This window comes from Patagioenas fasciata, chromosome Z (genome assembly GCF_037038585.1).
Source record: "Patagioenas fasciata isolate bPatFas1 chromosome Z, bPatFas1.hap1, whole genome shotgun sequence".
Taxonomy (NCBI): domain Eukaryota; kingdom Metazoa; phylum Chordata; class Aves; order Columbiformes; family Columbidae; genus Patagioenas; species Patagioenas fasciata.
The window spans coordinates 71,086,325-71,100,877 of record NC_092560.1 but is presented as its reverse complement, the minus strand read 5'-3'; the positions used below and the strand labels follow the sequence as shown (position 1 = coordinate 71,100,877).

At 36.7% G+C, this 14,553-nt stretch overlaps 1 protein-coding gene and 1 long non-coding RNA gene across 6 annotated transcripts in view; one reads left to right on the top strand and one right to left on the bottom strand.

Moving 5' to 3' along the window:
- FCHO2 (FCH and mu domain containing endocytic adaptor 2) overlaps window positions 1-4,954 on the top strand; it is a 96,710-nt gene extending 91,756 nt beyond the window's left edge. For all 5 annotated transcript variants that reach the window (XM_071802368.1, XM_071802369.1, XM_071802367.1 and 2 more), the window contains 2 exons: window positions 605-769; window positions 1,007-4,954. In XM_071802368.1, the coding sequence (XP_071658469.1) occupies window positions 605-769; window positions 1,007-1,029 (188 nt within the window). In that variant the 3' untranslated portion in view covers window positions 1,030-4,954. The remainder of the gene's footprint in view (window positions 1-604; window positions 770-1,006) is intronic.
- LOC139826464 (uncharacterized) overlaps window positions 1-14,553 on the bottom strand; it is a 28,898-nt gene that overhangs the window by 10,139 nt on the left and 4,206 nt on the right. The window contains exons 2-3 of the long non-coding RNA XR_011736543.1: window positions 14,242-14,333; window positions 14,011-14,141 (exon numbers count right to left, since the gene is read on the bottom strand). This is a non-coding gene — a long non-coding RNA (uncharacterized lncRNA). The remainder of the gene's footprint in view (window positions 1-14,010; window positions 14,142-14,241; window positions 14,334-14,553) is intronic.

Sequence of the window (14,553 nt, the reverse complement as noted above, 5' to 3'; positions counted from 1 at the left end):
TTTTGAGCTGTTATTACTTTATAATGTCATTGAATGGATGACACTTCACCACTGTCTTTGAAAAAAGCAATTGGAATTTGTGGGGAAAAGTATTTAATTAGACCTTGTCTTTATTAGGAAAATAATAATTTCTTTCCTCTAGGCATATTACTGTATAGCTGCATTTCTTCCTTTTGTTTGTGTACATTCATCCAGACAGATCACTACAATGTCTTAATATTCTGATGTAGTTTCAAATCTGCTAATCTACATACAAGAGAGGTGATATTAAGTACTTACAAACTAGTAAGCATAAATTGTGATTATAGGAACCAATCAGATATTTCAAGAATAAGAGATTAACAGGCTGTCTGATACACACATTCTGTATAATCTTGCAGAAATGTGTATCCTCCTTCTTTAATCATTCACTACTCATTGTCTTAAACAATGTATTGGAAAAAACAGACTTGGACTCTCATGTCTTCTGAAAATTTATGTAGGACTGCTGCTAGGGATAGATCCCAAAGCTCACCATGTTGGTTCACTTCTTAGTGCTAAAAATTTTGGGAGATTGTCTTTTTCTTGCAAAACAACCAGCTTTTCAGTTTTCTTATTTTTGTAGGTTCTGGATCCCTCAGGGCAAAATTTGAACTTTCAGAAGGACCCAGTAAACCAGCAACACTTGCAGTGCAGTTCATTAGTGAAGGAAGCACTCTTTCAGGAGCAGATGTAGAGCTTGTAGGCACTGGCTATCGGCTTTCCCTCCTTAAGAAGAGATTTGCCACTGGTAAGACACTGACGTGCTTATGCATTCAGTTAATATTACATATTCTATAGTGTTAAATTATAAAATATGAAACTCTTAAATAAGTGATGCATAAATAACTACTTTTCATTAAAATACAGCTGAAAAACTGTTTCACAGGTTATTTGGTTTTCCATGGTTACTCAAACTACTTCCAGGAAAATACTGACAAAATCTGTTTTATCTACTGATGGCAAAAAACCTACCTTTATTTTTCAGGACGATATATGGCAGACTGCTGATGTACCCGTGAAAGTCATTGGATCAAAGGAGTGCAAGAAGCTCATTCTGCCCTCTCTACTTTTCAAACACTATTTTAACATGCATTAATTTTTTTTAAATGTTGACCTACTTTGAGGCTGAACTACAGAGCAGAAAATGCACTTTCAAAAGTCATTTTGCAAACTTTTTATTACTTTATAATAGCACTGAAGTTAACTTCCACACTGTAAATTAATAACTGCAATATTTGGGAAAATTTGTTGAAATTTTAGTAAATTTATGTAGATGAATTCAAAGTAGTAATCCATAATTGTAATGAAAGTATGAAATTATATGTTATACTGTAAACATTAAACCTAAAAATGTAGGAGAGCAAGTAAGACATATTTGAGCTTTCCATAAGTAATATTCATTTTCAGATTCTTTAAGTGCCAGTTTTTAAAGAAAACAGAGGCAAAGTCTCATGTAGTTCTTCTGTCCACTCATACCACAAAACCAGCTGAGTTAGGGATGCATAAAAGAAATGTGACTTGATGCCCGTGTATCATATATTATTAACATGTAACTTGTTTTAGTAGGGATTTTTCCTAAGTGCAATGTGTTACAAAATTGCAAAACACAGCAGAGATTTATTTCTGCATTTAGTAAATTTTATGGGCGCTGTGATTATTTGAATTAATGCTGTAGATTTAATTTATTTTTATATGAATTGCATAACATTTGTGCCTTTAAAAAAAGCCTGTGCCTATCCAATTTGTTATTCACATGCCTCACTCCCTTTTTCTAAGTTTGGCTCTTCATCAAGAAAGCATGGTGTTTGTATAATACACACAACTTTATAAAAAATTCCTTTGACTGGGATTTATTTAGAAGGCAGATTTGCAAAAACTGGGGATTGTTTTAAAAGAGGTTTTAAATACTGGATTACTTCCTCATGGGGTAATTGCAATAAATGCGGTTGTAGTAAAGAGAGGTGCATCACACAGGACTTTGGAACTTTGAGATAATAACATTAATGTCACCAAAGATAAGGATCCTGAAAAATCACCAAGGATGGTAAAAGCAAACTTTTAAAAGCAAAAAGTATTTCACTTTGACTGCAATTCTTTGGACTTTGAGTACTGTTGGGTTTGCGTGATGTGAATGTAAATGCAGTACTTTGAGAGGAATAGCATTTTAGAAGGGTATTTTACGGCAGCAGGATGACAGGTACTGCCATTTCTATTAGTTTAGATTTTTCTATCATCACCAATTATAATATTTTATTGTCATCTAATCTGCTTGCCACAGCCTAAGCACAGGGACGTGACACATTAGTAACATTTTTTAAAGCAAGTCACTGATTTAGAAAATCTTCTATGTATTTATATTACCAAGTCTTTTTTTAGTGCTGAAATCATAAGGATTGGAGCAAAATAATTCAATAACCTGCATGTGAGAATTTTTACATGACCATTTTGAATACCAGTATCTATTTCAAATTCTCTATTAAAACAATAAAATGTACTTCAACTAGTTCATGCAAAACCAGTAATGAATTGGACTTCTGAAGCTTTAAAAAAATTGAACTTTGTAGAGGCTACGTAAATGATAATGTATACTCCACACTTTTGCAGATGACAGTTCCACTATTAGCACTAAACACATACTGTACTGTAGATTTGATGGGAAGAGTATATTTGGCTCTTAATTTGCTAGTCTTAGTGAATGGTAAATTTCTAACTCATAAAATGATACAGTCTTTTTACTGGAATCTTAATTGTAACCTGTTTTGCAATCGGACTGTGTTTAACATGACAATATTTTGTTAATGAAAACCCAAAACTGTATTGCTGTTTTTAATCAAGTATTACTTTCATTTATGAGTTAAATGAAGTAGTTATGTTTCAGCACTTTTTAACTAGCCTTCATTCAGGTGATTATACATACATTTGCATTGGGTGCAGGTTACAATTTTGAAGCCATACAAGTTTATATAGATTTTTTGTAAAGAAATTCAAAAACAATGTAAAAAGTACATATAGCTATCTGGTTAAAAAAAAACACAAACATCTAGCAAGCTGGTTCTTGCTTATGTACACAGCAATATCTCTTGTAGTTGCCTCCTAAGAAAATTAATTTGTAAACACAACTCTAAAGAATCTGAATTTTTATTAATTGTTACTACGTCAGACTGTAAATTAGAGCATACAAGTTTATCTTACAAAAATTGTAAATATTTCTGATTTTTCATAAAATGTAATTTTTTTAAAAAATTGCACCCATAATAAACATGTAATATATAATTTAAATACTGATTTATATTGCCTATACTTTTGCAGTTAGTCTCACAGATGTTCTAAGCAGTAAGATGATAGAACAAAACTATGTCTGTATTGAACATTTTTAAAGTTTTAATTGATTTTTAAGTGATAAGGGGAAGCGATAATATACAAACTCTTTTATATATTTAAAAGATGCCACAGAGAAGTTGGGTAGAAAGATGACTTCTGCGAAGAGTTGCTTCTTTACTAAACTGGAATGTTTGAGATGTCTACAATGGCTTACGCCTTTACTAAATTGATATGCTTAACTAATAACTTAGATTAAGCAAAACTGGGGATATGTTTATGAGAAAAATCTTGACTTTGTAGACATGAGCTGCTCTCTGTAAATAGTGCTATCAATGCTGTACATTCCCTAACTTCCTTAATAAAGCTATGTTTTGTTGAATGCACAGAAAAAAAACAGTGGCTGAATTAAAGTAATTCTTTCTGATTTCTTCTGTTCCACCAGTCCGAAAAACTAGATAATTTAAGTACTACTTCAGCAGTCTGAGAATAGTCCTAAGCTGTGAGCACACCATCAGAAGCTGAAACTGAGCAAGTGCTTTTGAATGTTTCTTTCCTGCTAGTCCCACAGCCTGATTAAGTTTAGTAAGTAATGGCTTATTAAATTGACTTTCTCAGCTGGCTGGGTATCATTGCAATAAGTACCATTCTTGTCATGCTGGAAAGGAATTGTCCAAGGGCTTGATTCTTATCTTCTGCTGGAAGGCAGGAGCGAAGAACAGAAATGCTCGGTGGTCAAACAGTAGTCTGTCTTCAACCAAAGAACAGAATATGGCATGGAGAGCTCACAAGCCATTTCCTTTCTACTCCCCACCATCCTCAGTTATTGGTTAAGGATGTAAAAGGGTACAAGGCTGCTCAGTTCTTATTCATTGACATTAAAGTGCCAGAGATCACTGCTCTGGCACTTCGTTAACATTTTACTTCTGTTTTTGTAAGGTAGTGCCTATGTACTACTCATAACTACTATAAACTGGATTTATACTGCTCAAGCAGGTTTGTGATTTATCTAAGTACATGATCAGGTTGTTTTTCAGGGATAACTGACTCCCTTTACCACTGCCAAATAATATTTATGTAGGGTATCTGAAGGAGCTAAAATATTTGATTATCAACTGGAACAGCGTGGGAGTTACAAGTGTGTTGGTGTTTGCTACCTAACTAGAAAGGAAGGTCTTGCATAATTTCAAGTTTTGTGTGTTTTAGAAGCTTAAGATAGGCATCTTAATATCTGTGTACCTTTTGTTTCTTTGGAATTGCTAGATAATTTGTTTCCATTTCAGTTGTCATGAAAGGGCAATTTTACTTTAGAGTATACAGGAAAAAAAATCGGGAATTCCTTCAAGGATAAAGTAAGCTAAAAACAGTTCAAGGTAGTAAAGCAGCAGATAAAATATTTTATGTGCGGTGCCCTTGATTGGGCTGATTGCCAGGCCTCTTAATTGAAAACTTGAAGTTTATCTTCAACTCTGCATGTTATTACGCTACTCAGTATTCCTTCTCAGTTCAGTTTGACCTCTGTGTTTACTGTCATGTTGATGTTTTTCTCCCTTACTTCATTCAATAATGGGTAGAAAGCATACAGTCTTTAAAGAATAAAATAATCTTAAAAACACAGGAGGCCTTTCTGGACTACTTATTAAACATTTAATACTCAAATTCTGCATTTACTGTAGCTGCTTTCACTTCCTTTGGAATCCATTCTTTCTGATTTTAAATCTGGGATGGCTGTTTTCTTTATATAAAAACCTTTTTCTGCAACTTAGGTTTTGGGGGTTTTTTCATTATTAAAACTCAGCTGTTCATTTTTTAAAACATAGGTTAATAATTACAAGCCATAAATCATGCCAACTTTACCTTTCTGATTATGATCCAATTTTTCCTCTTAGCATCACCCAATCTGCCTTCTTTAAGTTCTCATTTCCTAAGTCATGTTTTCTTCTCCAGAAATTTAGCAATGGTATTGCGTTCAGCAGTGACTCAATTCCTTCTTCATTGTGGTTAAATGAAGCAGCCCATTTTTATAACAATTGCTGATTCTCCCCTCCAGATGCCTCCTACTATTTGTAATTAGATAAACTCCTTGTATAATAGCCACAGCCTTTCCTTCCAATTCATTAATACAGAAATATTAAAGCTGCCCCAGTGTTAGTACTGATAAGACATTGCATCCAGGCATGATGCACCAATACAATTTGGGAAGGAAAAAAAAAATAAAGACAAACCCAAGCTCCAAAACTGTTATTTACCTTCCACCTCTATTATACTCTGTTTCTCTGGAGCCTTACAGGACTGTGGATTTAACAGAGAACCAGGGTCCAAACAGACAAAACATTCAGGCCCTAACTAAGCATTTGATCTCATTCTTGAACACAGGTTTCTCCTCCACATGTCAGAATCCCTCAGCCTCTGTGTACACGTCCCTTCTGGCTTCTGAGCAATTCCCAGACTGACAACACACACTAACTACTTGAGTATGTGAGCACAGGAGGACTGTCACCATCTGTGATCTGCCACCTCTGCAGATGACATCTCCCAAAAGTCTCACCAGTCTATTTGCATGTATGGGCCAAATGTTGCTGCAGCTTTTCTCCTGCTGAAATCAGATTTCCATGTTCTGAGTCACTTTATAACAAACAATAAGCTTGATGCCCACTTCTAGTGAGAAAGTGGAATTTGATGACTCAAATGACAGAATAAATTTAGTTTTATTTAACAGAAGATTGCTTGGTTTAAGAATTGCATCTTGTACATCTAGGACAAGAAACTTTGCCTCAGATGAACACACTTACTCTGGCATAACTTCTACAGATAATACAGAGCAAACACTACACTCACAGGAGACAGAATAAGGAAATTACCTGAAAAAACAAATGTGAGCTCCAGTGTTCCCTTTAGATTAAGGGGTTGAATATGTATTGGACAGAACTTTCCCATAAAGGAGTTGAATACAAAAAGTCGAGGTGATGGGTCATTACAACTGTTCTCTTGCATTTTGCAAAATATTTGAGGCAGCCCTCAACCCACTCAAAACTGAAGCTCAATCTTTAATAATACTGTGGGAGAGCACACAGGATATCTTCCCTTGCAAGAAGTGCTGCTCTGTCCATGTAGCTATGAGCCAGGACTTGGCATTACTGCACTCACTGCCAACTGAGCATGGGGAGCGCAGCTCACCTGAGCATCCTCCTCCGCTTACAGGCAATAGTAAGTTTCCTAGAGGCAGAATCAAAATTCAGAGGTTTTTGGTAAATAGCACCTTCTAGTCTTTCCTCCAGTGGATCATCCAGCTTAAAACAGTCCTACAATAACCTGGTTTTGGTCAAAAAGAGTAAAACATAATTCCCTAATCTGTATTTCAGGAAGAAGTTCATCCCCTGTGTAGGCAGCAACAGTGCAGTCTCCCGGGTTTTATGCTGTCCTTAGAAAAAGCCAACAGTGGACACAAGTTGAAAAGAAGCTTTCAAAGAATGTTGCATCTTTCTTAAACTGGTTACTGTTACTTGACACCGTTTTTAAGCAAAAATTCTCTTGAGTTTTACCCTTACAGGGTCATTCCCAGTCCAGAGGAGCACAGAGTCAGCTCTACCTTCTATTCAGGTCATCAGTAAAGGTGTGTGTTTGCACCAGCACACAGCAGGAACAGTAGTATCCAGAAGACATGCTCACTATTTCAACTCCTCACAACAGTTTACAAGCCATTATTTTAGTATCTGAAGCTAATCTTAGAACCTTGCTTCCATGTCCAGCAGCACCTGCAGCCTGCAATGTCCTCTTCACAGAAGCTGTAAAGTATTCACAGCACACTGTGCCATATACAACATATTACAGTTTGGACACAAAACAGATTTCTGCATCAACCCTGTAAAAATTAACTGGTAGCATCTGGAATCTCACGCTACTACATTTGAACCCCTGTGATCTCTTCTATTGTTTTGTTTTGTTGGGTTTTGTTGTTGTTATTTGCTTTTTTCTGGAATTAAAAAAACAGTAGAATATTTTTAAGAACTTTGTTAGTGTTCATAGTGAATAGCAATATCTGCCATCTCTCATCTGTCCTGTCCAAAATTGAATTAACCAACTGTACCAAATTTTTTAAGCCTCTTCTGAATATTTTCCTTTAGTTAAAGGTCTTCTATTCTCTTAGACTTTTAAAAGCATTCTGTACTTGCCTCTGTGTCTCCACCATGAATGTTCAGCAAAGCCTTCTTCACCTCTCTCCCAGCAAGGCTTGGTTTTTTTATTGTTATTGCTACCATTAGCTATATTTAAAGACACACATTAATTGCATGTTTACAAGAGAGATGCAACCAGATCTAACCAGAGGTTTGCAAGTAATGACTCAAATGAAGGTTAGGCCACATCAGGTACATCTTTCAGGTACAACACACCAGTGTTCTCCCCAGACTTCATTGGCTCTACAGAGAATACTCTCAGCATCTTGTACGCACTCCGCTGTCATCTATGTAAACCAAGGCAAGGAATATGTTAAAAATGATGTGGGAGTATTTCTGTAGTGAATGACTGATGACTGATGCCACCCTTCCAGAATAAAGCACACTGTGCTAAAATTCAAGAGAACTCCTTGCTGTAGTCTAGACACAGTGATCTGCTGTTAGCCATATCTAACCTGGGAGATTCCCTTTGGCCTGTCACTTTCCTGAGTCAAGAAATTCTGTGCTGTGATAATTTTGTACAGCAGCTGCTTTCCTCTAGGAGGGTCTCAAACTCTGCAAAAGCCCCAACACTTGCTGGGTGCAAGCAAATATTGGCAACTGTTTTATAGTGCCCCAAACTGATCTCAAAACTGGAGGCTGGAGCACAGAGGTTGTGGAAAGAAATAAATTTATGTGAGACACTCTCGGATGCAGTTTCCATCAAACAAAGAATCATAAAATATAACTCATCTTAAGCTGCTTGTCTGGATTGCACAACCAAATATTAGTGACAATCAAGTCACCATTACCTAATTGCATTTGCTGTTTATAATCAGGTTCAAATAGTATGGGCAACTGGTACTTCAAAAGGTTGACTTCCAGATTTTTTAGATGCTCATAAAGCAATAATCCCATGATTGACATACCTACACTAATTAAAACCAACCAAACTGGCTTAGGCTACAGGTTCTTGATGAGACAGGTAAACAGTTCAATATTGCCAAAAGACATAGACCATGCTCTCCAGCTTCACCCACCACACCTTGTACCAGCTCTGGCATGCATCATATCCGTCTATGAGTCAACTCAGCAACCAGACATACATTCAACACACACACAAAAAAAATAAAATAATAAATATTTATGCTAAAAGTTAAACCAACTGAACCAGCTTGCAGCAGGGTCCAGCAGACACCATGCAGAGAGAAGGGGTAGGGAATGAGATCTCCCCCTTTTGATAGCAACCTCAGCTCAGCTGTTCACTAAACCATAGCCAGAGTGAGGAACTAAAAGCAGCTGGCTCCAGTGACACAATGGAAGACTTCTCCTAACAGTGGCTATAAACCCTGAAGTCATAAACTGTAAGAGGTCGATAAGAAAAGCAAATAAGCACAGAGGGTAGGAAAGTCCATGTGGATGGTTTAACTGAGAGGGATAGAAAGGAGTTTATTCCAATAAAACACCAACAAAAATTTTAACTCCCACTGTGCTACTGGACCCTTGCTACACAGAAATGCCAGAATAAGTAAGAACACGAAACAGGAAGAAATAAAAATGTTTGATAAATATTTTGTCACATTTCTTAAAGGATACGTAGATTATGTAATCACATGGTAAAAATACTTTGCAATCCAATGGTATCTAAAGAGAGATGTTAACACATGATCTACTAAAGCTAAATATTTTTAAACCAGCAGATCAGATAAACAACATTCAATAATTTAGGAAGTTGAATAACACATACTATGGGCCATTAATTTTTATTTCATGGAGTCTTAAAATGCTGGGAAGTATTAGAAGAGTAGAAGAAAGATAACACTGGACCATTAAAACAAACCCAAACCTGATAATCCAAATAATTGTAATACAGAACTTGGTAAGAAAATTAAAATACAGTTCAGATAATTACTATAAGTCATGGATGTACTAAATAGAGGTCTTAAGGTAATTTAGGATTAGGTTGAAAATCTGGATCATAAGAGTAATAGGGTCAAAGGAAAAAAATATTCATGTAAGATACCTGATTTAGCAGTACACAATATTTTGCTTTATAACTAGAGCAATGCAAGAACATGATACTTTAAAAAAATTAGTCTTAAGACATAACTAAACTGGGAATCAGCTTTAAGCACATTTCTGGTGGGTTCCTGCAGACTTCATATTATTTAATATTTTTTCCACTTACCTGATGTTAAAAAACTGAAGTTTTGCAGATGACAAAAGACTGGTAGAGAAAAAAACATAAGCTAGAGCTCATGTATAAACAGTTTTTGCCACTTAATTGTCACACAAAATAGGCAGGAAGAGGCAGGACTAAATAAATAAGGACAAAATAACCTATCTCTTTGGGATAATTAAGGACTTTACCGAACTATTCTTAGAAGACACACAAGGCCAGAACTGCTGACAACAAATTTGCAGCTCTTCAGGAGATCACAGAAGAGCTGAGGCTGGAAGCGAACTCTGGAGATCATGTAACCATTTCCCCTGCTGAAAGCAGGGGCGAAGACCAGAAGTCTCACCAAACTAGTGAACTCTTCAGAGTTTAAAACGTGGGGTTTAACAACAAAGGGGTCCAAAAAATAGTTATCTCTGTGGAACCAGTCATTCCCCCATTTACCAGTACAACCTCCTCCAGGCTGTATTGGCTTTCTGAACCTTCCATTAGTTCAGTAAACATCTATTTAACTATTACCTTATTATTTTCCTCCTTTTATTATTATATTGACTGAAGCTCCACTCCCAGCATATTTCTCTGAGTTTTTCTTCAAATGAAGAAATAAGTTCCCTGGAGAAAGTTTAATTTTACTCCCTTGACCTCAATAGAATAGTGATGTACGCCTTTGGTTTCGTTTACTCTTTTCCACCTTAGTAAAACTTGGTATCTGGCGTCTTTTACTTTAGCTACAATAACTGGAAAAGGCATAGGCCAGTGCGACAGATCTGCCTATACAAAAGAGTTTTGGAGGCAAGGTTTGCTTCAAACAGACCTAAAATTCCTATCGAACGGTAACTTCTAAGCTTCACCTAGTCCAAACTAACCCTACATCATGTCCTAAATCTTGTTCATCCACAACAGAAGTAACAGTCTCTACCCTGGATGTTAACATACTTAGATTTTTTTTAATTTGGACAGAATAAACTTCTGTTACTGCTTTCTCCAAATATCTTCCCACAGTATCCACCGATCTTTTCCTAGTGTCCATGTTAGATTACAGTGGGAGATGAGTAGCTTAGGTGTGTGGCAGTAGCATCCCATAGGTACCATTAGTTAAAGGCTTTCAGCTCCAGTCCCTGGATGCATCCACACACAGGCATGCGCTCACAACACTGAGAAGAATCAGTAACCTGCCTTTCTTCTGTGATGGTGAATTCCACAATACAGGAGAACAAACTTTGAGATTGCACAGAAATGAATTTTTCATCAACTCTAATGGGAAAATAATTAGATAAAGCAAAACATCACCAAAAAAAATCAGCTTAGGTAAGGTCCCTCTGCATTTATAATTGTATGTGGAACTACTGGCCATGATTAAGACAACACTCCTTGTTTCTCGTTTTTTGTTTTTAAATAAAATAATTTAGATGCACTAAAATGTAAAATGCAGAGCTAGAGACATTAAAATAATCTTAAATCTTAATATTATTCCATTTGACTTACTTTAAAACCAATATGAAGAGTCTTGGGGGGAAAAAAAAGGCCATGGAACTTGCAAAATTAGTGGAATGGGACACCAACACTTTGAGTCTATTTTATACTACTAAAGTCACAGCTGATATGAACACAGGTAGAAAAGCAGCATGCCAAGTATGGCAACAGCACTGTAAGGGAAAGATTAACTAACAGCGGTTATACTAGATTCTTTAGCTACCAGATTTTAAAACAAAGACTGTGTAACTTTTTAAGATGTGCTCTAATTTACGGGGGAAGTGATACAGAAATGTCATATGACCTGCACTTTACAGGCTGTATTATAAAACTGTAGTCCTTTATAAGCTGTCAGTATGAGTAATAATTCCTGAGGGCCACCTTAAGTGCTCTTCCAATAAAAAAATCCTTCCAGGTCCATAACCTCTTTGTGGAAGGACCAGAAAAATAATACCTGCAGGTGGTTGTTGCTGTTGTTTGGTTTTAAAAAACAAAACAAAAACTTGTGGATCCATCAGTTCATCCTTATTTTGAAACTGAAGATGCATATCCTTTAAATATGAGCCCAAAAAGAGAACTTCTAAGTTGATATAAACAGTATTAGCAAGCACCATCCTAAGCTTGGTTTGGGTCAATCACCTACACAACAGACACATCTTATGCTCCATGCACATGTCTGCTTTGGATAAAATTTATCAAGAAAAAAAGTTGACAAGAACATAGAATGTCAAAATTGCATTATTAAGGGACAGTAAACAGTACTTTACTTACAGAATTCTTACTTTTCCTTCAGCTCTCTATAAACCTAATCAAAAGCGTAATTAAATCTTCTCAGGGCTATGCTCTACACAAAAGCATGCCCCATGTGATGAAGACGTCATTTGATGTGTGGTCTGATGACAAATTGAACTTTACATAGCTCATTTTATTTATCCACAAAAATCAGTTAATCTTGCTCAATGAAATACAGTGGAATCTCAATTCCACTACGAACACCCTCCTCTCTAACTACTAAGTAGACTTGTTAAAAAGAAATTTCTGTGTTTAGAGAGCAACACACCTAAAAACATCGCTTGCTTAACCGTTTGGCTAGTTCATGAAGCAGTGTATTCCACACAAAAGTTCGTGCCCTCAGAATCATCACACGACAAACAGCTGGAAGCAAAGAAGACCTTTGCAATCATAGCCTTCACTGACGTGCCTCCAACATACTCTGTAGCTCTACTTAAAGGTGTCTCTGTGAATTCTCAGGATTAGATTAAAAGAGGAGTAGTCCAGTAAAGAACGGGAGAAAAATCTGTTCATGGGTCACTCCTTCAAGTCCCACTCACATGCTCTGTGACTGGAGTGTGTAAATGTTTTATTTTAATTACTTGGGTGTTATGATCAGTACGTGCCTAAACAGCACCCACTTCAGCTATGTGGAGATGGCAGGGGGACACAACTTCAGCAGCAACAACAACCCGATTACCTCACCCAGCCACAGTTCACTGTTAATCTGGTTTATATTTTGAAATATATCCAAGTCCTAGTCTTTGAGAGAAGTGAAACTACATTCAAAGCGGATTTTTACCTGTGTAAGTGAAACTATCAAAACAAATCTAAATATCACCTAGGATGCTCATAACATAAAAGCTGCTTAGAAAGGAAAATAACTGATTAGACAGATGTAGAACTATCCACATTTAATTAAGACTTGTTATTCCCTATTATTCCTCTTCCCCAAGAAAAAAAAATCATATTCCAGGAAGTTTGTCCTTCCACTAGTTGCAGTACCACAACATGAAATTAAATTCTCTTATTTTTTCTGTCTGATAGATTACTTAGTTTTAGGCTAAGAAATACATCAGATCTGCAGAAAGCCTTCAATACGTTATAAACAGTAAGTCCTGCACTTTTCATACTACAACACAAAATTTTACGTTTGCAAATGGTTTTCCAGCCAAAAAGCTCTCAAGTTATATGTTACAAAGATAAATTTATCTACCCAAAATGTTAATAATAATTTCAATGCACCTACAGAAGAAGAAACAAAGTACAATACAACCAGCTTTGCCACTTGAACATTTGAATGCAGTAAGTACTTCCCAAAAATGAACTCAGAAGGTAATCTTGGTTAATACTTTCTGAGGTAGATTAATTAAAGGAGTGCTAAAAAAAATTTATCAAGCCAGTAACATTTGGCACACAACCTTAGAAGAGATTATTTCCCATTCAATACAGCAATCCAAAAGGGCTAAGTATAGCATCCTTAGTTCTGATCTCACACACTGATGATATGTTGCCATCTCTCTCAAATAAATATTGATTCTTCACAAAGATAAATGTAAGACACCACATTTTGACCACTCAACTCAAGCTCTTTCAGCAGTGCTAACCTCAAAACAACAGTTCTCATTGAATACTTCCCAACAGGTCCTCACCTGTAAATAACCTCCCAGCTAGGACCTGCCCTCAGTTTGAGGAGTTCAAGGTTTCTCATTGACTCAAACTCCGCTGTAATTTGGGCCTACAGCTCTGGAAAATACAATAGGACGGGAGGACAAAAATGCATGGATGGAGGCCTCTGGCAAACCAAAATACAAGACTCCCAGGTCACAGAAAGTAAGCAGTCTGACCTTGTAGCCTGGAAATGAATGCTCAGCCCTTGGAGTCCTTTCTCCTGGACTGGGGCCACTTAATCATTTACATTTAAAAGTTAATTGAACTCAGTCAATGACGCACCACCAACATGCATTTTTCTCTTGGTTAAGCATACACCCAACCTACTGGCCTTGTGTTCCTTTTAAATAAAGGCACTGACGGTGAACTCCTAAACAGAAAACTACAGGTCTTTTAAGATTGCTTTGGAAGTGTGCAGCTTACACAGGGAAAGGATTCCTCACGTCCAGACTGGGTCTCTGTGTCCATGGGATGAGAAGAAATGGAAGAGCTTTGCACCCCACTTCACATCTTTTCACAGCATGACCAAGCTGCCCGTCTCCAGGCTTCAGTTCCTGATGGTCAGAGGCAGCACAGCCTTTAGTCAGGGACAGGGTGACTGCTGCAGACTCCACACCAGCAGGTGCAGCACTGAGGAGCAGTCACAGGACCCACCTTAATTTTCTGATCCCTGTGCCACCACAGATCAGTGCAACAGGTCAAGGGTTACCAGCACCACCAGCTGAAGTATCTGTCACGCCTTTCTCCTAAAAATCAAATGTAAGCATGGTAAGCAAACCCAACAAATTAAGATGCAGGTGTAAGATACGGGGCTGTATCTCCTGGCCAAAACAAAGCTATTGCTTTTTTATTAAGGTTAATGCATAACCTCTTTGAATTTTATTAATTTTTAATCACTTGTCTCTAAATATGTCAATTTCCTTTCAATACTTAGCGCGGACTTATAGGAAAGATGAGGACAGACTT